Source organism: Heteronotia binoei, chromosome 4 (assembly GCF_032191835.1).
Source record: "Heteronotia binoei isolate CCM8104 ecotype False Entrance Well chromosome 4, APGP_CSIRO_Hbin_v1, whole genome shotgun sequence".
NCBI lineage: Eukaryota > Metazoa > Chordata > Lepidosauria > Squamata > Gekkonidae > Heteronotia > Heteronotia binoei.
The window spans coordinates 134,757,148-134,782,099 of record NC_083226.1 but is presented as its reverse complement, the minus strand read 5'-3'; the positions used below and the strand labels follow the sequence as shown (position 1 = coordinate 134,782,099).

Genomic DNA, 24,952 nt, shown 5'->3' with positions numbered 1-24,952 from the left:
ACACTTTACAAACCTGATAGGCAAGTTTTATGCACACAATGCCCCCCCCCAAAAAAAGTTGTGAACTTTTTTTATTGTGAACTTTGTGAGATATGGCCTACTTCATAAGATACACAAAGTAAAGCCTCAAATGGCAAATACTTCTATACATACACATACAGGGAAATAATATAAACTGTAAGCTCAAAAAGCCATGAATGAAAGGCCGTGACATTTGTGCACTAAGCTTAAATTATAATAGCCAACCATGGTTTTCAACTAAATACCAGAAGTTCAGGTTTTGTCTGCCACTGGTCTTATTTCTGTGAGAAAAGCAAAGCAGGTTTTGTCATTGTAAGTGGCAATAACATAACCTTCCTAGTTTGCGTGGCTAGTTTAACACCTTCAATGGATGAGAAAACCTTTTTCTCAAATCTAAGTGATATAAATGCAACAAATTAGTCATCCTCGGCTCAGAACATCTTTCACCACAGGGACAATATTTATTATTATTTATATAACAGCAAACAACACTCATCTTCTGCCTTTCACAGTGTTCTCAGGCCAAAAGTCCATCCTATTCAATATTTCACAGGGACATACATCTAAACACCCCTCTTCATCTCAAGGATAACATTTTCAAACCCCACCTATACTAAGTGCTTCACACAGTCTTTCTGTTACTCTGCTATAGACTACAGGATTTCTTCTTTGAAGGTATATACCAAAGAGATCACAAACAATATTGATGCAGACAGCCTGCAACCTAGCTATTGGTCTTTTAGTCAGAAGGGAGAGAGGGAAGAAGGTGGCAGGCCTCTGCAAAGTGACCAGTCCTGATCATCAGAGAATAATTTCTACTCACTACAATTGTAAGGCTCACATTATTTTTAAAAACTGAATCAAGACAGAAAAAAGAATTTTCTTACCTAAATCTAACAAGGTGCCACTTTCATTTTCAACTGGCTGAATCATATGATCTGTATAAAACTACCAAAAAAGAAAAAGAATTAGATTATTTTCTGTTTTGTGCTCTAAAAACAAATGGGGACACTGAGGTTTAGATTTGTCTGCAATGACAGTTATAGGTTGCCTAGCAACCCCCAAAATGGCTACCAAGTTCACTGTGGTGATGATGAAAAGTACCATCAAATCACAGCTGACTTATGGAGACCCTATAGGGTTTTCAAGACAAGAGATGAACACAGGTGGTTTGCCATTGCCTGCCTCCATGTTACAACCCCAGTATTCCTTGGAGGTCTCCTATTCAAGTACTAACCAGGGCAAATCCAGCTTAGCCTTCAAGATCTGATGAAATGAGGCTAGCCTGGACCATCTTACAACATAGGCTTTTAAATATCCTGCAGTATGCTTTTCTTTGGTTTTTTTTTTAAAAAAAACTTTCACTTTCATCATTTTTCTGCCAGTCTAGGGTTTCCCCCAGATTTACAGAAATATGTCCTGTCTGTCCTTGGCCCCACTGTGTGGATTTTTTGATACAAACTCTATGGTCTGGTTTAGCATCAGGCATGGCATCCACCTCTGATACAAAATGTGTGAATTTCTTAAACATCTCCTTAGAACTAAGTACATTTATCATGACACATTTGCTCTCAGTTTCAGACATGGAAAATGATTGGCATGGGACCTTTAATCACAACATCACAGCATGATATGCAAAAGTCCCAAAGGACTTTAGCTGCAATGAAAACATCCCTCACTTCTCAGAGGCTGATCCTCAGCAGCACATGACTGGTTTGAAGTCCATATGGTTGGTTGGTTGGTTTTTAATCCCAAACAAACAGCTGACTTCCTTGTTACAGCTTCCAACCTCAGTAACAGGACTGAATTGCTTTTTGAAATTTGTCAGATGCATACTATATTTTGTTACTGTAAAAAGGTACAAGATGTGATCCTTGGCAGACATTGGGCAATATTATCTTTAATTCTCAAAAGTATTCAGGAACCAAAGCAAGATTTTTAGCTAGTCACAATAGTGGAACTGTACCGTTACATCTTCATTTTTCAGAGATAGCTCCACAGGCACAAGGTCCACATGATCTGTTGAAACACAAGACATTTTCCAATTATCTTCTAGTAGAAAATTGCAGAAGTGAGTTCTCCCCACACACACACACACCCTGAAAGCACAAAATAGAAGGATTCACAAAGGCCAAACAATGTTCTTTTATAATATGTATTACTCGCAAAGTAGCATGCCTGTGGTTGAAATACTAGATGGCTCTACAATAAGCTGTTGTGTTATTTTAATGGGCAAATTATAAACAAGTTCTTTTTTCTTAAAGGGCCATGCTGTGAAAATACATGTTGAATCATAAACCAGCCTTGCCAATTAATATGTACTTGTCAAACACTGCAGACTTCCACAAGCATATTATATTGTACATGGGACTGGGACTATATAAAAAGAAAGGAAACTGCATGCATTTTAAGAACTAGTTCTTTCTCTTTGATTGCAGGGAACAATTGTGACTACTTTATTATTTTGTTTCCTGGCTCCTTTTCAAAACTCTAAAGGAAGGACATGGTGCACTAAATCCATATTAATTCATTTCCCCCCCAGTCATAGACAGTGCCGCTATTATGAAAGAGTAGCATGCATATTCTCCACATTTGTTAGACCCAATTTTTGCAGTTACATAAAATAAATATTATTTTCAAAAATAAGCACTTTTTGTTTCTGCTTTTTGCCTTTTTGTTGTTTTTATTACTTCATATTTAGGTCTTGAAACAAAGGATGAAAATGTGAGCAACTATGGAAGAGCAGCATCTAGCTTCACCCTGTTTATTTATTTAGAAAAAGTATATACTATATCTTCACAGATATACTCAAGGAGGCTCACAACACAAAGCACAGTAAAATCATAAAAAACACAAAATAATCAAAATTAGCAAACAATTAGAAACCTAACCAATAAAAACTCAGAGCATAAAAAAGCATAAAAAGCCTACAGCACAAATCATGTATCAGTCTAAACTGTCCAGTTCTCAGGCTAGAAGCAGACTGAATTTTTTTTAAAAAAAAAAAAATCAAACGCCATAGACTGGTTATTCTGGGAGGAAAGAACTATAGCATTAATTCTGTAATGTTAATTAGTATATTGAGATGGGAGGAAAAAGAAAAAATAGAACTGTATTTTCCAAATATTGTAAGCTGCTTCTGAGGACTTTATAATCAAAAAGTAGGATATAAACATAAACATAATGAATGAACAATTTATGGACCTCACTCAGGATAGAGGAGAGACATACATGTCCCCTGCTTTATGTGTCACAGAAGGGACACTTATAACTCCTTTGTGAGCTGTAACATGCAAAGCAGCTCTCAAAACTGCTGCTGTATGTTCAAAATTACCGTATTTATAAAACCAAAACACTCCCTTAATGTTTAAAAATATTTCAGTTAATAAAATAACTGCTGTCCATTATTCAATTATTGCTTAGTCTATAATACAGATTAAAATGTGACATATTTTTCACAAGCTTTTCTTTCAAAGAGAATGACGGCATCATATGTTAGGGTCACATCAGATTCATCAGCTTCCTGAGTGAATAAATGAAGAGAATTAAACACTCTTGTACATACTGTTTTTTGCTTTCAGAGAGAGATTTTCTCTCTATAGGAAAAGCACTGCTGAAGTTAGTAGCCAACAACAGAGTCCACCAGAAAATGGTGAAGACTAGACTTCCGCATTTACACAGAATTCAAGCCACTATGCTTGCCTCTGTGTCACAGACAGATTTAAATCTAACTCAAGTTTTGGTATCCTAGAAGCAACTGGCAGGCAGAAGACATTAACCCAGATTAATGTCTAGATGACATGCCTGCTAGCTGCTTCTAGGATATTCATTGATTCCTAAATAACAGAACAGAACACACTTTATCCTCACACCTTTCCACACAGAGTATGCTGGCAGATTGTTTTACAGCACTGAACTACCTGCAGGTGGTGCACTGACCCAGGATACAAGGGAACTTGATAAAATACTGAGGATTCGAAAAATTTTGCTTGTTTGTTTCATACTATCTCTACCAATTAGACAAAATATGAGAGAACATGAAGAAAAATAGAGTTTGACATGATGGCCTGCAAAACAGAAGGAAAAATAAGACAAAGAGCACTCGAGGACATCACAGTAAAATGTACTTGATCCTTCAAAGAATGAACTGAAGGCTTTCATGTAAATATTTATTTATATTTTCCCTGAATACTGTTGATACCTAACTGACATAGTTTCCAGCTATATGTAGAGATTCTATTTATTAAAGTGCAAAGGAGAATGTAAGCTAACTTCAAAGTCAAATTATTATTTGCCAAGGATTTGTGCCTGATCATGTCTCTTAAAAGACTGTTGAGACAAGGAGTTCTGCTAATTACAGGGGCGCAGCTGAATCTTCAGTCTCAGTTATCTTCAATTTAATTAAGCTATAGGAGTTTCACGGCTAAGGTGGCAATATCAACTTACGCTGACCCACCTGGAATACCTGTTGTGAAACCCAACCAAAGCATTGCTATAGCTACATGCAGGGGGAAATGAAGCAGTTGTTGACATCCTGATGCCTAACAGTTCTGGTGATCATGGATTCAGATCCACCCACAGTATTACTTGTTGCAACAATATTTGCTTTGAATGCTAATGCCTCCTACCCCCATTTCAGTTACAGTACTGAAGCATTTCCAATGACAACATTTAAGGTGCATTTCTGCTAAGTGTTCACAACCATTACAGTCATCTTCAGAGGTGCTGCTTCTGGTGCCCCCATCATCTGAAGGCAGAGAGGTGGCAAGCCAAGAAACTGTCACTCATGGCACCAAAACTATAGAATTCCCTCCCCCCTTCACAAAGTTATGTCTGTCCCCTCCTATCATTTTCTTCCACCAGCAGTTGAAGACTTTTCTATGTTGTCCTGGGTTCCCTGATTAATTATCACTGGCTCTCCTTCCCATTCACATGCATGTGTGTGGCAGAGGCAGACTGACCCTTTAACTTACCAAGGAGTTCCTGCAGAGGAGCTGCCATGGAGGGCCACTAGTAGCCACCAGCAAGCCCTGCAGAGGGCCACTGGGCTTAGACCCAGCCATCAGTAACTTTAAGCAGTTTGCATGGGATTCTCAGGTCTTCTTGTCCAGGCAGGCATCAGCTAGGCCCAGACTTGCTTAGCCTTGAGCAAAGTTTCTGTATTTTATTGCTTTTTCACCATAGTACAATGAGGCAAGCCTAACATGGCCTCCCCCAGCTCTCTTCCCTCCCCTACTTCGCCACTCATTGCAAAGTTTACCAGCTTTATGAAACACACAATCACACAACCTCACCTGAATATAGTGTGATTAGTTCCTGTGGCACCATCAGATTTAAGCTTTGATTACTGTATGGTATTGTTTTTAATAATTTGATTATTGTTTAAACTAATTGTACCCGCTCTGAGCATTGCTGCACAAGGGCAGGTTAGAAGTCCAATGTAATAAATAATTAATAAACCCTTGAAAGAGCCAGTGTTGACAGGAAAAAAACATATTAAATTATTAATGTCAAAATTTTAAAAAGATAAAAATTTCAAAAGCAAAACCAAGCTTTGATTTCAGCCTTTTGTTAACTGCACTGTTATTTAGACTTTATAAAAATAAAGAAAACACTCCATATCAGTGGAATTCTGCCCTCTTCTGGCATTTTAAGAGAAATAATAATTAATTACTAGTTAAAGCATACCCTACTATAGTCAGGAATAGAAGCCTGATTTCTGCCTAGGATTGTGGACCGGATAAGCTGGAAAACAGGGCCTTTACCAAAAGCTATTCCACTAAACAGCAGCAAGTTCAAACATACTTATAAATGAAAGGTTTTCATATAAGACCTGCTTATGCATTGAAAAATTCTCTGATTGCACAGAAAACATAAGGTAGTACCCCAGTGTATGTTATATACATAATTAACAACAGATAAATGGATACATTTGCAAGATGGACTGCCCTTACCTTCTGCAGAACATGTAGAGTTGCAAGGCATCTGCAGTTCTCCCAGTGCCTCAATTTGCTTTGGAGCAAGATTCTGTGCACAGGGCAGAAAAGCAACAACAAAAGATAACTTTGTTGAATTATTGTGCATATATACTATACAAACTATAATTAAACTCATTAGGGTTTGTAGAATCTTTTGGGCTCAAGTGCCGTGTTCTACTGGAGAAAGTATTCCTTCCAGACGTTTCGTTCTCAGCTGCGGAGAACATCCTCAGTGGCGTTGCAGCCGGAGCAGGCGCTCTGACCTTCTTGGCTGCTGTGCGTTGAGTGGGGCCAGGGCTGCTGGAGAGCTGCTATTTATAGGCTGGAGGGGGTGTGATGAAAGGGCAATTGGTTTGTGGATGTGCCCATTGTGTAGTGAAGCCCCACCAAACAATGGGCACATCCACAAACCAATTGCCCTTTCATCACACCCCCTCCAGCCTATAAATAGCAGCTCTCCAGCAGCCCTGGCCCCACTCAACGCACAGCAGCCAAGAAGGTCAGAGCACCTGCTCCGGCTGCAACGCCACTGAGGATGTTCTCCGCAGCTGAGAATGAAACATCTGGAAGGAAAACTTTCTCCAGTAGAACACGGCACTTGAGCCCGAAAGATTCTACAAACCCTAATGATGTTACCAGCCATGAAAACCTGGAATCTTTTATAATTAAACTACTTCTGTCTCTCAGTATGACATGCTCAAAGCAAACATAGATGCAAAGTATTGATTTACAGTACATTTGTACATGATATATACCCTAGGTCTGATATCCAAGTGGAACAGGGGTCACTCCTTTGTATGCCTCTAGAATAGCTCCAGATCTTGTGAGTTGGATTTATGTTGCAGTTTCCCTCCAAGCTACTATCAGTTCTCCAGAAACTGGGTTATTGCTCAAGTAGGGAAAAGCCACCATATGGGATTCCTTCTATGTAGTCCAGCACTTCTCAACCAGGAGAAGCACTGTGATTGAATAATGTAAGAACTCGGCCCTAGTGGGATGGTTCTGACCATCAGCAATATATCTGGTCAGCAGAAAAAAGACTGATCCCCCCACAAATATTTGCAAAAGCCTTTAAAGAAATCATGAGGCACAGCATACTAGGTTATAAGCTGATTATGACATTTTATTCTTAAATATGTGACAGTAAATAATAGGTAAAGAAGATGAGGAATTAGTTAAGGATAGTTTGGTCAAAAACCATTTTGGAAAGACCATGAAGGAAAGAGGAGAAGGAGAACAAGAATGGATAACTGAGGGCTGAACGCTGGTATTGTAGAACCAGGCACAAATAGCGTTTCAGGCAGAAATATTACCGGGGAATTAGTCAGTCAGACAACTTTTTCAGGACTGTTCACAGTATCCTTGTTTACAAACAAGACACAACAGATATTGTTATGTCCTGCATTCAAATCTCTATGTACAGCACAGCGCACGCTACAGAGGCGACCAGTGGAACTCCACTGGTCCCCGGATGTAGCTCGCTAATACGCACCGCCAATCAAGATCTGTGGAGGGAAGTTTAACTGACCAGGATTGGACCTGGCCTGACGGAGGATTGTTCCGGGGCATGTATATAATTGGGACCCGGCCCGCCATTCTCGCTCTTGTGATGTACTTGCTAATAAAGTATGTTGCCTTCAGCACATCTCGTCACTCAGTACATTACAGTGGCAATGAGGATGGGATCCTAGCCAGGTAACTTATGCAGCGAACTTCGCTGACCTGGCCAAAGACAAGGAAGGCATGCAGTCCAGGGAGACTGAAGAGCCCACTGCTGCCACCGCCACAATGGCGAACCCGAGCATGACGACGAGCCATCTTGCAGAGTTCGACCCGGCCAACCCCGATAGGTGGGAGACCTACACGGAGCGGGTCGACTGCTACCTAAGAGCGAACCTGATCGCAGACGACAGCCGTAAGAGAGACGTGCTTCTGAGTGTCTGCGGGGAGGCCACCTTTGAGATCGCCAAGGGTCTCTTGGCTCCCGTGAAGCTCATGGAGAAAATGTACGAGGAGATAGTCAGACTCCTGACCAGGCACTTCTTGCCCCAGCCATCCCTCATTGCCCGCCGATTTCTCTTCCACAGGAGAGATCAAGGGCCGGGAGAGACGGCCACAGTCTACCTAGCCAAATCGCGGGAAACTGCAGCTTCGACAAGCTGGACGAAGCCTTGAGGGATCGATTTGTTTGGGGCCTCCGAGACGAAAGGCTACAGCAAAAGCTTTTTGCGAAAAGGAGTTCACTCTACAGAGCGCCTTCAACAAAGCCATTGCATTTGAGAGAGCCACCAAAGGCTACAACAACCCGCGAGCAGAAGCCGTCCACCAGGAAGAAATGGCACCGACCAACCCAGAGGAGGCAAACCAGCTCCGTCGCCAACTGGGAACGGGCCCAAGGGCGGCCGCGAGACCATGAGCGACGGAGAGACCAGCCAACACCAAGTGCGCCAGCTGTGGGGATCCACATGAGAGACGGGACTGCCCCTATCAGAACGTGGACTGCAGGAACTGTGGGAGAGTGGGTCACATAGCGCGAGTTTGCCGGGCCAAAGTGACCCACAGGCGCCAGTCCACCAACCACGACTCGACGGAAGCATACTCGACCACATCAACGAGCCTGCAGGTAATGAACTTGCCCCTCACCATCCCTGACAAGGTCAGGGTGTCTGTCTCTATCGAGGGCACTCCATGTCTAATGGAGCTGGACTCGGGCTCCTCCATCTCCATAATCTCAGAGAAGTCGCTTAGAAAACTTTGCCCCAGGGGTTGTTTCAGGCTGCAGCCAGCCGATTTCATACTGCAGGACTACCAAAAAAACCCCGTACAGGTTTTGGGTTGGGCCACGGTAAAGGTGGCGTATAAGAGCTTCCAGGGCAAGCTGGAAATCCTAGTAATCAAACGCCAGCTCACCACCTTGCTGGGGCTAGCCTGGTTTCATCCGTTGGGCATTCACATAGTGGGGGTGCAGCAAACGCTAACGCAGGATTTTGAGCATGTGTGCCGGGACTTCCCGGAAGTGTTTGATGGGTCCCTGGGGTGCTACAAGGGACCTCCCATCACCTTACCCCTCAATCCCCACGTGAGACCGATAAGGCTCAAGGCCAGGCGGGTCCCCTTCGCTCTTAAACCTAAAATTGAAGCAGAGCTGGACCGCCTCACAGCACAAGGTGTACTTGAACCAGTGTTCTACGTCGCCTGGAAAACACCGATAGTCACCCCAGTGAAGCCGAATGGGGATGTGCACATATGCGCCGATTACAAGTGCACCATAAACAAGGCAATGCAAGACAACCCATACCCCGTCCCCATGGTCAGCCACGTGCTAGCAGCCCTAGTGGGCTCTAAGATTTTTGGGAAGCTGGACTTGGCTCAGGCATACCAGCAACTTCCGGTAGACGCTGAGACGGCAGAAGCCCAAACCATTGTGACTCACAGGGGAGCTTTTCGGGTGCGGCGGTTACAATTCGGGGTAAGCGTGGCTCCGGGCATTTTTCAGAGCATAATGGATTCTCTCCTTAAAGGGATCCCCAGAGTGCAACCGTTTTTTGACGATGTTCTGATCACCGCCCCAGACGCTGAGGAGTTCAGCAGCCATCTACGCAAGGTACTCCACCGTTTCCAGGCTGCGGGACTCAAAGTCAAGCGGGAAAAGTGTTCCCTCGGGGTGCTGAGGGTTGAGTTCTTGGGGTTTGCTGTAGACGCGCGGGGATCCACCCGACGGCCAACAAGACTAAGGCAATTGTCCACGCCCCGGCCCCCACATGCAAGGTGGAGCTACAAAGTTTCTTGGGGTTATTGAATTTTTATCATTCTTTTTTGCCACACAAAGCAGCCATTGCGGAACCCCTTCATAGGCTCTTGGATAAAAATGCCCCGTGGGTCTGGGGAAAGCAGCAGGCTGCCGCTTTTCAGGCAGTCAAGGGCCTCCTAGTTTCTAACGACGTGCTCCACCACTTTGACGAATCCTTCCCAGTGATTCTGGTGTGCAACGCCTCCCCCTACGGGGTGGGCGCCGTCATGGGGCACCAACTCCCAGACGGGAGGGAGGTTCCAGTGGCCTATTACTCAAGGACCCTGACCCCCACTGAGCGCAACTACACCCAGATTGACAAAGAGGCTTTAGCAATTGTGGTGGGGGTGCATAAATTTAACAACTACCTGTACAGTAGGCATTTCATGATTGCCACGGACCATAAGCCACTCCTGGGCCTCCTCGCCCAGACCACCAGACGCCACAAATTCTGTCACAGCGCGTCCTGCGGTGGAATCAGTTCCTCAATTCATACACATATGCCCTGGTCCACCGCCTGGGCAAAGCTATGGGACACATGGACACCCTCAGCCGCCTGCCGCTGCCCTCGATGGACCCGGACCCAGCCCCGGCCCACCATGTGATGCTTATTGAGACGCTACCAGAGAGGCCCCTCCACACCGTCGAGGTGGCTAAAGCCACGAGTCGTGACCGCATCCTCGCCCGTGTTTTAGACTGGGTGGGGAGGGGATGACCTGAGGGGAAACAGGCTGCAGAATTCAGGGCCTTCGCAGCGCGCAGGGAAGAATTGTCCACACACAAGGGGTGCCTTCTCTGAGGAAGCAGGGTGGTGGTCCCCCCCCCCCCATTGCGGAAACAAGTGCTGGAAGCCTTACATGAAACACATCCGGGAATAGTGCGGATGAAGGCCCTAGCACGCAGCTATGTGTGGTGGCCGGGAATGGACAAAGAGATCGAGGGGTGGGTTCGAAGGTGTCCACTCTGTCAAGAGTCCAGGCCTGATCCGCCTAGTGCCCCTGTCCACCACTGGGAGTCTAATAGGAGGCCGTGGTCCCGGTTACACCTCGACTTTGCGGGGCCATACCAGGGCCAAATATTCTTTATTCTGGTGGACGCATACACCAAGTGGTTAGAAGTTATTCCAGTAGCTTCAACCTCCACGGCGGTGGCACTCAGAGCCCTGCATAGGGTCTTTTGCACGCATGGTATCCCCGATACCCTAGTCACGGACAATGGGACCGCTTTCACTTCCCAGGAATTCCGGGAGTTCATAAACAGATACCTAATACACCACATCCGGTCCGCCCCCTTCCATCCGGCCACCAACAGCCAAGCGGAGCACATGGTGCGCACTAAGAAAGAGGCTCTGGGGCGCATCGTACAAGGGGATTGGGACCACCGCCTAGCAGCCTTCCTATTCAATAACCGAGTCACCTCCAACCCAGTCACCGGGTTGAGCCCTGCAGAGTTGCTAATGGGAAGGAAGCTAATCACGAAGCTAGACCAGTTGCACCCGGACCGGGCCACAGACCTCCGCAGTTCCCCCGAAACCAGGGAAGCCACTAGGGGGTTCTTTCCAGGGGATCCGGTGTATGCTAAAAACTTTGCGAGCAGCCTGGAGTGGTTGGCCGCCTGGGTGCTGCGGGTGACCAGGTCCCGCTCCTACGAGGTCTCGACAGAGGGGGGCCAGGTTCTCAGGAGGCATATCGATCAGTTACGCCGCCACACTTTGCCAGAGGAACCGACCGCCACAGGGGGGGGGGAGCGGGGAAGAACTGACAGCAACACCCCAGGAAAATACTCTGCCCATGCCGGCCGCACCGACTGCACGGGCGGAAGAGCACCACAGCGGCGGAAGCGACCCCACCAGAGAAAAGACTCCGGATGAGCAACAAGCGACGGTCAGTCAGTGTCCGGCGACACCTCAACAAGGGGAAATCGCCGCCACAGCGGCCACACCAACTCCCCAATCAACCCCGAGGAGGTTGACCAGGGAACGCCGAGCACCGGCCTACTTGAAAGACTTTGTGTCCTGAACTCGGGGGGATGAGTGCTATGTCCTGCATTCAAATCTCTATGTACAGCACAGGGCATGCTACAGAGGCGACCAGCGCATGCTACAGAGGCGACCAGAGGCGTAGAACCCCACTGGCCCCCAGATGTAGTTCGCTAATATGCACCGCCAATCAAGATCTGTGGCGGGAAGTTTAACTGACCAGGATTGGACCTGGCCTGACGGAGGATTGTTCCGGGGCATGTATATAATTGGGACCCGGCCCGCCATTCTCGCTCTTGTGATGTACTTGCTAATAACATTACAGTGGCAACGAGGATGGGATCCTAGCCAGGTAACTTACTCATTCAAAAGTGAGTAAAGCAACTACCACACAATAATTGGGGACCCGGCCCGCCATTCTCGCTCTTGTGATGTACTTGCTAATAAAGTACGTTGCCTTCAACACGTCTCGTCACTCAGTACACTACAGATATACAGAAAGCTGTTGAGAAATGGATTCCTGAATTACAGGACTCACCCATGATAGTCCAAGCATCTTTATAAAGATTATAAAAAGGGACAACAGATGACTGATAGATTTAAAAGAAATTGGTTGTCTTTGATTACCTACTTTGAAATGAGCAACTTATGTCATCATAATATTTAACCTTAACTTGCTGTAAGATAGATCCAAACTGGCAGCCGTGTTGGTCTGAAGCAGTTGAACAAAGCAGGAATCAAGTGGCACCTTTAAGACCAACCAATTTTTATTTAGAACATAAGCTTTCGTGTGCTCTTAAGCACACTTCATCAGACGAGGAATCCAGCACAGTGAGCAAAACCATACATAGCTGAGCAGAGCCATACATAGCTGGTAGGCAGTGGCCCAGAATGCAACATGGTACAGATTTAAGAACCAATGACAGTGAAGTAAAATTATCCAGTAGGCAGTGATTTAGAATGTAAAATGGTACAATGACAAAATAGTAAAATTAACAAACTGAGCAAACCTTTGATCTGAGTAGCATGAGCATGTGAAAGCAACATGTAGTAGTATGTCAACAGTAGTATGTCAAAATGTGAGATTGTCTGTCAATGACAAGCAACCAAAGTCCCTGTTTGAGTGTGTCAATACAGCTAAAAGAGAAATACATTGGATAGTGATGTTCTTGTCCACCTATTTTTCTTTTTAACATGTAAACATAATTCTAGTTTGCCATAGGAAAAAGGAATACAATAAAATATAGTGAAAATGGGTAAAGCATATATAATGAGATATACAGCCAATATCTCTATTTTGAGTATGTCAATACAAATAATTATACTGATACACAATTCTAAAAGAGAAACACATTGGAATACTGTAAATGTATAGCTATACTCACTGAGAGTGGGTTTAGCATCTGTAATGAAATAAAAAACCAATATCCCTGTTCAGTCCTGGGAAGGTGTTTGTTCCAAGTTTCGTGATAATTTGTAATTCAGCAATTTCTCTCTCCATTCTGTTCTTGAAGTTACTTTGCAGTAAAACAGCTACCGAGGTCACCCATTGAATGCTTTGGAAGGTTAAAGTGTTCTCCCACAGATTTCTCAGTTCTGTGATTCCTAATATCAGATTTGTGTCCATTAATCCTTTGGTGTAGGGTTTGTCCTGTTTTCCCTATGTAGAGAACTGAAGGGCATTGTTGGCATTTAATGGCATATATAATGTTGGAAGATGAACAAGTGAATGAGCCTGAGATGATATAGTTAATGTTGTTAGGCCCAGTTATTGTGTTGTCTGGGTGTATGTGGCAGCAAAATTGGCACTTGGGTTTATTGCAAGCTCTGGTACCGGTGTCCATGCTCAGATGAGATGTTGTATTGTTGTGGGTGAGGAATTGTTTGAGGTTGGGGGGTTGTCTGTGTGCAAGAAAAGGTTTACCCCCCAGTGCTTTTGAAAGAGAGCTGTCACTGTCCAAAAGAGGTTGTAAGTTGTTGATGATACGTTGAACTCTTTTAAGTTGAGAGTTGTGTGTGACCACTAGTGGTATTCTGTTATTTTCTCTTTTGGGTCTGTCTTGTAACAAGTTTTCTCTGAGTATCATTCTGGTTTTATTGATGTTCAGTAAATTTCACATAATGTCATGAGGTTATAGAATGGGATCCCATGGAACAGATGTATATGGGTGAGCATGAACAAAGTTCTTTCCCACACCCTTCAATCCCCAGTTAGCCCCCTGAGACCTCCCAAATGCTAATGCTAGAAATTGCAGGCTGTATGTGGACAAAAAGTCAGAGTTTGAGAGAACTATAGTAAGGGGGGGGGGAGGTTGGCACTGTTCCTAGTCCACTGGAACTTTTTGCATCAGCAGAAACCACTGAAGGAAGAGGAAGGGGAGGACAATTTATTGCGTTTTTCCTGGCTCAGTTTATACCAAGCACACACCACATAAAGATGATTTGAATGCTACAACAGTTCTTTAGCCAGATCAAGAGCTTTGACCACACAGATTAAACAACTCATTAGGCTATATAAGAATATCACCTATGCAGAGATGTGTATAGCAAGCATATTGGCACTTATCCATTTTCCCTCAAAAGGCTGTTAGTCTCTTCTCACTTGAGCACTGGAAAGTTAATGACTTTGGAAAGCAGCTTTCCTTTTTGGCAAGGACAACTGGAATCTTTGGGATTTTTGAGTAAATCTGTTTATTTGCAAGTGAAGGCGGAACACAAATGAAAGCACCAACTGGCGCTCTATTCAAAAGTGAGTAAAGCAACTACCACACAATATAAAGCCCTAAAGACAGCTCATCTCTTTGAAGTCTTTCCAATCATCTTTGCTTGGAGGAGTAAACCAGAGAGAATTGCCCCAGATCCTGCTGACTTAAGCAGCCTCATTTGGGCACACATCAAGAAAAGTCTGAACCATTTATCCTAAAGGGCAAAAAGTACCAGTGCTGGAAAGGCTTAACTTAGAAACTGGTAAGACATGCTTTCATTTTACTGCAGAGACACCTGTTTATCCAGAGAAATTGTATGCTGCCTCTCCAGACCTGCTTGAGGGGACTAAACGGCTTCACAGAATGACATCGGAAGTTAGGGTGGATTCAAGTAACTGAAGTCGACCACAGGGCACAAGAACTGTACAATTCCAAATTTCCTTTTAGAGGACATTAAATTTTACCTTAATTATCCACATTTCCATGGAAAATCCATAGCCATCTGTAGATTCTGTGTTTTCCATCCAATTCAGGGAACTTTTTAAAGGACTGTCCTCCTCACTCAAGAGAACATACCTGTCAGATCTGATGTCTGTTCCCCTTCCACAGGAAAAAGATCTTGCTTGCACAGTAAACATTTGGCGGAATTATAGAAAGTGAAGAAAGAGGCCTTTTGCACCCGAAGCAAGTCAGACAGGATGGCAGAGCAACCACATCCTTCTTGCTGTTAGATGCCACTCCCCATCTCTTGCTCATTATTCAAACAGTGTGGGGGGGGGGAATAAATACAGGAATAATAGTGCTTCATGGAAGTCACTACAGGTGCATGCACTGCAATGAAGGCCAAAGACAACAGCCTACTAAGGTGTGAACAGTCGCTATGACTAGCAGTGTTACAAACAGCAAATTAATTACACACACAACTCAAGTCAGTTTCCCATTACCTACAGAATTCAGCAGCCTTTTTAGATATTCCAGGTGTATTCAGGAGCAGGGTCATGAAAGCAACCCAGTATGGGCCTTTACTCACTGGATTATATGCATAGTTCATATATATTAAGTGGTCTGGGGCCGTAATATATACCTGTGGGACCGCCTCTCCCCATATGTGCCCCAGAGATCATTACGATCCACCTCATATCTTTTGACTGTGCCTGACCCAAGGGATGTCCATCTTGCCTCAACTAGGGCCAGGGCCTTCTTGGCCTTGGCTCAGGTCTGGTGGAATCAGCTCCCTGCAGAGATCTACCTGACTTACTACCTTTTCGTAGGGCCTGGAGGAAGTTGACGGAATTCTCTCCTCTGCACGCCCAACAACTTGTGATTTGGACCCGTGCCCCTCTTGGCTAATTAAATCTTGCCTGAGGGAGCTCAGATGTCCTTTACGGGACATCATAAATAGACCCCTCCTGGAGGGGCGCTTTCCAAAGTCCTTAAAAGAGGCTCTGGTCCATCCCCTCCTGAAAAAAAGTACAGCAGATCCGGCCGAATTGGCAAACTACCGACCGGTCTCGAATTTACCATTTTTAGGTAAAATTATAGAGAGGGCAGTGGCGCTGCAGTTGCAGGGCTTTCTGGATGACGCTTCCATCCTAGACCCTTGCCAGTCTGGCTTTCGCCCAGGCCATGGGACGGAGACAGTGCTGGTCGCCTTGGCAGATGACCTCCAACGGCATCTGGATTGAGGTGGTGTGGCGGTGCTGATGTTAGACCTGTCGGCCGCGTTCGACACGGTCGACCATCAGCTACTGACCCGCCGCCTCGCCGATGTTGGGGTTAGGGGGTCGGCCCTTCAATGGCTTTCCTCCTTCCTCAAGGATCGGGGACAAAGGGTGGCAATCGGGGGTGAACTCTCCCAGAGACGCACACTACATTGTGGGGTGCCTCAGGGAGCAGTTCTCTCGCCGATGCTATTTAACATCTATATGCGCCCCCTTGCCCAGATTGCCAGGAGGTATGGGCTTGGGTGTCACCAGTATGCAGATGACACCCAGCTCTATCTGCTAATGGACAGCCGGCCTGGCTGCGTCCCAGAGAATCTGGACCTGGCACTGCAGGCCGTGGCAACTTGGTTAAGGCTGAGTGGGTTGAAACTGAATCCAGCGAAGACAGAGGTCCTTTGCTTGGGTCGGGGCACTCTGGGGGGGGGTGGAAATACCTCTCCCAGTCTTCGACGGGGCGCCATTGAAAGCAGCGCACTGAGTCAGAAGCCTCGGAGTCCTAATGGAGCCTTCATTATCAATGGAGGCCCAGATAGCAGCTACTGCCAAGTCTGCCTTTTTTCATCTGAGGTGGGCAAGGCAGTTGGCTCCCTTCCTAGAGCATCAGGACCTGGCAACAATGATCCATGCAACGGTCACCTCGAGACTAGATTACTGTAATGCCCTCTACATGGGGCTGCCTCTGTGCTGAACCCGGAAGCTGCAGCTAGTGCAGAACGTGGCTGCCAGATTGCTGTTGGGGCTCCCAAAGTGGGAGCCCATACAGCCGGGGCTGTGTGAACTGCACTGGCTCTAGTTATATACCGGATTCGGTACAAAGTGCTGGTCATTACCTTTAAAGCCCTATATGGCCGAGGACCTGCCTACCTTAGGGACCCTCTCTCCCTGTATGAACCCCAGAGAGCACTGAGGTCAGCAGGGAAGAACCTGCTGACTATTCCCGGGCCAAAAGACGTAAAACTCCAGAGTACCCGTACTTGGGCTTTCTCTGTTATGGCTCCACAGCTGTGGAATCAGCTTCCAGAAGAAATGCGGGCCCTGCGGGACTTTGAACAGTTCCACAGGGCCTGCAAGACTGTTCTCTTTCGAATGGCTTTCACTGAGTAAATTGCTAAGTCAATTCATCATCTGAATAGCACCAACATATCAACATACTAACACTAACTTATTGTTTTTAGAATTTTAATAGTTTTTAATTACCTGCTGGTTTATATTGCTAATTATAACTTAATGTATTTTAACTCAATGCATAACTCAATGAATTTTGTTGTGAGCCGCCCTGAGCCTGCTCCGGCGGGGAGGGCGGGATATAAATAAAATGTGTTGTTGTTGTTGTTGTAGGGCCTGTAAGATGAAGCTATTCTGCCGGGTCTTCAGTTAAGGCAGTGGACGCTCATATTCTATCTATTTGTTGTGACATTGTCTTTTGATAATACCATCTCCATACCTAATTTCAGGCCTATAGCTACACTGATATGCTGAGTGTATCCAATTAGAACTGCCGCCTATGCTGTTATATTGCTGTTTTAATGATTTTATTATGTTGTTTTAATGGTTTTGCTGTATAGGTATTGATTGCGGTTTAAATTATGTTGTTCTCTGCTCAGAGCCTGCTTGTGGGAAAGGGCAGAATATAAGTTAACTAAAATAAAAATAACAATAAAATATTAAAGTGTACGGGTATACAACTCTATCCCTACTATCAAGTATCCTATTTTTTCACAGCTTTTGACTTTGCAGTGAAAGCTCCACATGTGTAAAAGGCGCTAATCATCTATTCCTATTATTTATTTATTTATTACCTTTAATTTATACCCTGCCCTCTCCGCAAGCGGACTCAAGGCAGCTAACAGTCAGTTCCAATTTCAGACAATAAATATAAATTAAACCATCAAACTTCAAACAATAAACACTATTAAAACATTTTTAAAACATTTTAAAACTATGTTACAGTGCTGTTAAATAACTACCTAGGCGGGATTGTCCTTTACTAACAGGTAAACCCGTAGTTCCAACATCTCAGTAGTGTAGGTGGTAGTCCTCTCCCGGTTTAAGTGCCAAAAGCCTGTCAAAATAACTCAGTTTTACAGGCCCTGAGGAATTGAGAGAGGTTCCGCAGGGCGCTTGTGGCCTCCAGGAGTGCATTCCATATTTCAGGTGCTGCCACTGAGAAGGCCCTGGACCGTGTAGAACACAGCCTGGCCTCCCTTGGTCCAGGGATGGACAGTAGATGTTGCGTCTCTATTAGGGTTACGTCCCTATTAGGGATGGGGGGGCAGGGTTGCCAGATCCAGGTTGAGAAACTCCTGGAGATTTGGGGATGGAATATGGGAGGATAGGGACCTCAGTACGGTACAATGCCAAGGAGTCCACCCTCCAATGCATCAATTTTCTCCAGAAAAAGAACTGACCTTTGTAGTCTGGAATCCCTAATTCCTATAAACACATATAGGCAAGTGTTGCTGCCATGTTCCTACACACACACATGCATGCACCCACAAATTACCCCAAGTAATGATTGATAGACGCACTGTGGAAAGAAATACCTATCACAAAAATTCTCTCCTTTTGCAAGATTTGTTTTATTCTACTGATTGGAATAAGCTCTGGTTTATGCAGACAGGCTCATGATAGCTAGTGGGATGTGTTCCATGGTGTAGCCAGAAGGCACATGAGGCAGAAGCTTTGTAGCATCTAAGCAAATCTAACTCTGGTCAGTGCTTGGATGGAAGACTTCCTGGGAATTAATACTGATGCTGCATTGAATTCCATGATGGAAGAAAGTCAACATATACATGTTAACAAGTATACTTGAGACACTAGATCAGGGGTGGCATACCTGATAGTGCAGTTTTCCATTCAGCAGAATTATTCAAATCTTTCCACTGACAAAGACTGTGTTTATAGATCTGCCTTTTCAAATTGTTTACACCAATCACATTGCTTGCTATTGCCTTGGGGGAGATGCTGATTATGTATAAACAGGGGCTCCTGTTTTCTTGCTATTCTTTTTGCCTTTTTTGTTGTAGTGGAATACAGACAGCATTGCAGACTAAAGGGAAGAGAGTTAGCCACTGTATTTGTAACTCCCATAGGCTGTACTGAAGCTGTAGGAAGATGGAACCCTTGTACCCAGATCTGGCGCTAGGGGTTCTAGTACCCCAGGCCAACCCCCCCCCCACCCCCCCAAGGGTTCTATTCATGCGCGCTTTGCATGTGTGGCCCAATGACATCGCTGGAAGTGACGTTATCAGGCGCAAGAAGCACGAGCTCTTGCATGCCTGGAACACAGATGGTCTCACAGACCTGCTAAATATGGGTGCTACACGATGGCATTTTATTCCTTGTTTATGTATTATCTGCACCTACTCTGCCTACTTCCTTTGGTTGCTGATCACCTTCCTCTTCATCCTCTGCAAGTGAAAACTGCCTATAACATGTGGACACTTTCTCCTCTCTGTCTGACATTTACCAAGGAGGACCCCTCAGATGAAGGGTACAGTTCCTAAGAATGTCATTGCAATTGTATTGGGGTGGGATTTACAGATGGAATTGTGTTCCTCATTGAAATCAACGCATATCGATAGCTTAATATGGGAAGGAGCCCTCCACCACAGTATTTCAAAGGAAACTAATGGAATACCACAATTTAGTCCTCTGCAAAAATGGAGGGAAAATCTTGCCTCTGAGGGAGGGATGTTGGATGGTGGTGTCATACATGTATGACACCACCGTTCAAATTCCCTCCCTCAGAGGCAAGGCTTTTCCCTCCATTTTCCCTTCCCTGTCTGGCAGAGCTGCCGTAGTAATATGTTTTCTTCTGTCCCAATGAACTCTGGCTGTCTCATGCTGTCACAGTATAATATTTTGGCTGTTTGCTCAGCCCAGGAACTTGAAGGAAAGATTGAGAGCCCCCTTTAACTTAAATGGCATTTGTGACATTTTTATTTTCCAAAATGACAAAACATTTTATTTAACACATAAGAGAAAGGTCAGTTAAAATCTGTGCTAAAACTTCTGAGGTAACTCAGTATAGATAACTCTGAGGCAAAATCAGTACATGCACCGACTTTAGTTCTTATACTTCAGACAAAAGAGAATTCCTTCAGCTTTTCACTGTGACTTCAAATCTTTATGTTGAGAGGCTTTGGTTCCAGTGTTTTCCCCCAAACACTCTAGTATATTTTCTTTGAGTGTTCTCTGACTAGGCTTCCCAACCCTCCCGCCCTGGCGGGGGACTCCAAAATTTACAGCCTCTTCCCCCACTGTAAAAAAAAACGGAAGCGGGGGAAGGGGGGGAAACGGCGCCAAGGAGCGCGGTGAGCCGCGAGTCCGGGTCCTTCTAAGCCTCAGAAGGACCTGGACTCGCGGCTCACCACGCTCCTGGCCTGCCTCCACCCTCCCCTTCTCTGATTTTACCTCAGAGGCAGAGCGGAGCAGGCAATGCCGCTGCACTGCTGCCTCTTCTCTGCTTCACCGTAGCTGCTCCTCCGAGATGGGCTCAGCCTGAGCCCATCTCGGAGGAGCAGCTACAGTGAAGCGAAGAACAGGCGGCGGCAGCGCAGCGGCATCGCCCGCTGCGCTCCGCCTCTGAGGTAAAATGAGAGATTGGGTGCTGGGGCGGGGGGGGGGGGAAACAAGCAGCTCCGCAGCCTGCCCCCCTCAGCCTTGGTGGGTTGGCCACTGGAGAGAGGCAGGCAGCGAGTGGCAGGGGAGGAGCTCTGAGGGGACCACACCTGGCCTGCAGGACGGGGTGGAGGAAGGCCGTGAGGGCAGCCGAGAGCTGAGTTGCCTCCCGCTCTGCCAGACGGTGTGGACCCCGGCGGGCTTCTTTTCCCCACAGTGATGCCTTCTCTGCTGCCGGCCTCGCTGCTGCCCGCCGCCTATACTGCCCCTTTGCCGGCAATTGCTTGGCACACGGTGGGTGGGGATGAGGTTTCTTCAAAGTCTTGGGGGGGGCGGGAGTTTGCAGAAAGGGAAACCCTCGCCCCCTTGGGTGATGCTGGGCCAGCCGCCGCTGCATCTCCCAGGCTTGTTCCTTGCTGCCTCCGAGGCCTTCGTCCCCCACCCCCTTAAGTCCTTGGGATTTCCCATCCACCACCAGCATCCTGGGTTTGGCTCTAAAAAAATTTGCATCTAGTTATTGGCTTTGGTGCTTCCAGGTTGTTTAACATACTGGAATTAAATAATTGTTCTATGGAGGTGCATCAAGTAAACATCTCTTAAGGCCTCTAAGTTGCTGTTCCCTCGAAGCTGCAAGAGTCTTGTGAGCAAAAATTCTACTTTGTGAGCTACTGGCATTAAAGTGGTGAGCTACTTCAAATAAATTAGTTTGCTTTGGGGCCATTTTTCCTGAGCAAAGACAAAAATATGTGAGCTGGAGGCTAAGAAACTGAGCTAGCTCACGCTAACTCAGCTTAGAGGGAACACTGCTTATGGGAGGGGGAAAGTGGTGGGGGAAAACTCACCAGTCCAGCTATCTACAGAGTGACTCCAGTCTAGGTAAGCTCTTTCTCATTTTGCAAGGCAATCCTAAAGAGTTGCACATTTCTAAACCCATTGCACTGTTGGTTTTGGTTTCTAAACCTCTTCATCCCAGACACCAACAGAGATTTGTTGCTGTTCTCTGTGTGTAAAGGGCAGCACTGGTCATTTGAAATTCCACAGTTCTGTGGTCCTAAAGGTAAAGGTAGTCCCCTGTGCAAGCACTGGTTGTTTTCGACTCTGGGGTGACATTGCTTTCACAGCGTTTTCACGGCAGACTTTTTACGGGTGGTTTGCCATTGCCTTCCCCAGTCATCTACGCTTTCCCCCCAGCAAGCTGGGTACTCATTTTACCAACCTTGGAAGGATGGAAGGCTGAGTCAACCTGGAGCCAGCTACCTGAACCAGCTTCCGCTGGGATCGAACTCAGGTCGTGAGCTGAGGGCTCTGACTGCAGTACTGCAGCTTTACCACTCTGCGTCACGGGGCTCTTACCCAGGGCTTAATTTAAATTCCAGGAATTATTTTTTGAAGATCATAAGTCTCAGAAATGTGTGAAGCGATGCCTGAAAAAAAGGGTTCTTGGGCATGTGAAGACTGGCTTGCTCTGTCACTGAAGAATGTGTTCTGGCACATTTAAGTGTTAAGTAACTGTATTTCCAATGTTAGCTGGCTGCGGGTTTGCCCCGTATTTCTGCTTGTTTTTTAGAATTTGAACTTCCCTGGATCAGAATCCATACTTCTAGTATTTCTTTATTATTAAAACAAGCCCCCCCCCCGAACTGAAGCTCAGCCTGAGCCCATCTCGGAGGAGCAGCTACGGTGAAGCGGAGAAGAGGCGGCAGCAGTGCAGCGGCGTTGCCCACTCCGCTCCGCCTCTGAGGTAAAATGAGAGAAGGGGAGGATGGAGGGAAGGAAGACATTTAAAAAGGTGTGCCGTCCCTTGAAATGCGATGGCCAAAACTCCCGTTGGGGTTCAGTGATGCTTGTCACACCCTTGCTCCTGGCTCCACCCCAGTGTCTCCTGGCTCCACCCCCAAAGACCCCAGATATTTCTTGAATTGGACTTGGCAACCCTATCTCTGACTCTTTTGGTTTCCAGAAGGTTGGTACACTCTTTTCAGTACCCAAGCCCCTTCTCTTGAAACACCAGTACTTGTCTTGAGTTTTTAATTGGCTCTCAAGCTTTCTACAGGCAGTTTCTAACCATACCAGAATAGGGATTGCTGCACTCTTCAGAGCCAACTCCCTGTTTGACTGGGTAGGGAATTTTCTTCTTTCTCTAGAAGATCTGTCCCCTTTCCTTGGTCCAAACGGGAATTTTTGTCTAACTATCCACTGGTCCTTGCCAACTTTCTCAAGTACTCCTGTCTGTGTTAAATTGCTCTCAGTCAGGGCTGAATTCCAAAACTGACAGTACTCGACTCTTCTCAGCTAGAGCTGAAATCAGACTGAATTTTTCTCAGCATCCAGTTCTGAACCCTCTCTGCTCAGCTGATGCTAACCAATCAGATCTCTTGGAACAGCTTGTCACTCCAGGTTCTCTGGCTCTGCAAAGAATTAATCCTTCAGTCCTTTAGTTGTTTATACAGCACTTCCAAGCTTTTATAAAGTACAGTCCATCACACTGTGTTTGAATACAACTAGCCAAAAGAATGTAGTTTTTCTACTAGGCACACCTGGATGGGCCTGACCTTTTTGCAGCATTTTCTACATGCATATTTTCTGTCTCCAGTGTGATGCTGACAAGGATGTTATTTGACAATTGGCTTTACAACTACCTGCTTCATTAGATGCAGTGAAATAAGATCAACATGTGTAGACAGAATCATGTACCTGAAAACAAACTTGTGTACAGACACATTTAATTTAACGTGAACGTACAAAAGTATGACTGATCCTGCTTGCAGGAAAGGACAGGATATAAATCTTTTAAAAAATAATTAAATTAAAATTAAATAAATCAGATTTTTTAAAATACAGACATCCAGACTCCCCCACTCAACATTTTTAAGTTTAGATTTTTTTTTTCCATTCTAAACTCCTGAAACAAACAAAGAAACAGCAGGAGGAAAGTTTCCCCAATGTATAGCAGAAGAGAAGACATCCACAGCAGCCATGGTGAAAAGCAAAAGGGCATCCAACTCTGTGCTTTTCCTAAACATCTCCCAGAATATTAAGACTGGACTTAAGCTGCTGTATAACAACATCAAAACAATTTTATACATCAATGCAATACACCTCCCAGAAACGAGCACCCAAGTTCAGCAACCTTACAGTAAACATAGCAAGAATGATAAATCAGCAAAAATCATATCAAGGGATAGCATCTGTTCTTTTAGTAAAAACTGTAAACACAAGAAAGTTGTTGGTTTACATCCTGCTTTTATGTGCTACACAATCCCGGCCAAGAATGAAGCTGTTGGTGCAAGAAATACAATACACAAAGAACAAAACTCCAGCTATTTTCTGGACATTTTCATCTAAAGAAGAGAACATATCTACCACACAAGAATAACAAATGGATGAAAAATCTAACTGAAAAGACACTTCTCAGTGTTGCAGCACTTTGAGCACTTGCCTTGTGAAGAAAAGCTCTGTCCCAGAGGTATTTCCTGAAGAGTTGAATGTCAGATTCTTGTGAATGGTCTGCGGTATGATTAAATGTCAGCATCAAAGATCCTGATGAATGCACAAATTGTAGGACAGCATTCTCGCCAAGCTCTGCTTGTGATATCTCAAATGGATGGCTGACCTGCGCTCTAAAATACATAGTCAGGACATTAGAGGAAAAGTGCAGAGCATAGGGAACCATGAAACAAAAGTATGCAACTCCTTACTTTCACTGAGTTCCACCATTTCAAATTCTAACCTACCTACTGCAAAGATCTCAGGCAAAAGTAGCATGAAATAAAAAGCACAGCAGAAAAAAATGTTTTCCAGGAATCCACAAGTCAAAGTAGGGGGGAAATAGTATTTTAATAAGGAATCAGTTACACCTAGTTTTGCCTGTTAGTAGTAAAGAGAAACAGCCCGTTTTATCAAGGACTGCAAACTGAATTGGCAGCTCGCAAGCTTATTAGCATATTGCAGTGCAAAACAGACTATCTCAAGGGAATGTTGCATTGTTTGAATGTTCCAAACAAGCGAGACATTCATAACATGTGTGATAACAGAGTTATTGAGTCATTTCCTCATTTGCATGCATAATTTCACACAAACTGTATGTTATATAAAGCCTACAAACAAAAGGGCAATAGATTCCAAAGCAAAAA

The 24,952-nt window shown here is 45.1% G+C and overlaps 1 protein-coding gene across 1 annotated transcript in view; it reads right to left on the bottom strand.

The window, feature by feature from the left end:
- ARHGEF28 (Rho guanine nucleotide exchange factor 28) overlaps positions 1 to 24,952 on the bottom strand; it is a 220,974-nt gene that overhangs the window by 121,783 nt on the left and 74,239 nt on the right. Inside the window, exons 6-9 of the mRNA XM_060235810.1 lie at positions 24,259 to 24,439; positions 5,976 to 6,048; positions 1,988 to 2,040; positions 909 to 969 (exon numbers count right to left, since the gene is read on the bottom strand). Of these exons, the coding sequence (XP_060091793.1) occupies positions 909 to 969; positions 1,988 to 2,040; positions 5,976 to 6,048; positions 24,259 to 24,439 (368 nt within the window). The remainder of the gene's footprint in view (positions 1 to 908; positions 970 to 1,987; positions 2,041 to 5,975; positions 6,049 to 24,258; positions 24,440 to 24,952) is intronic.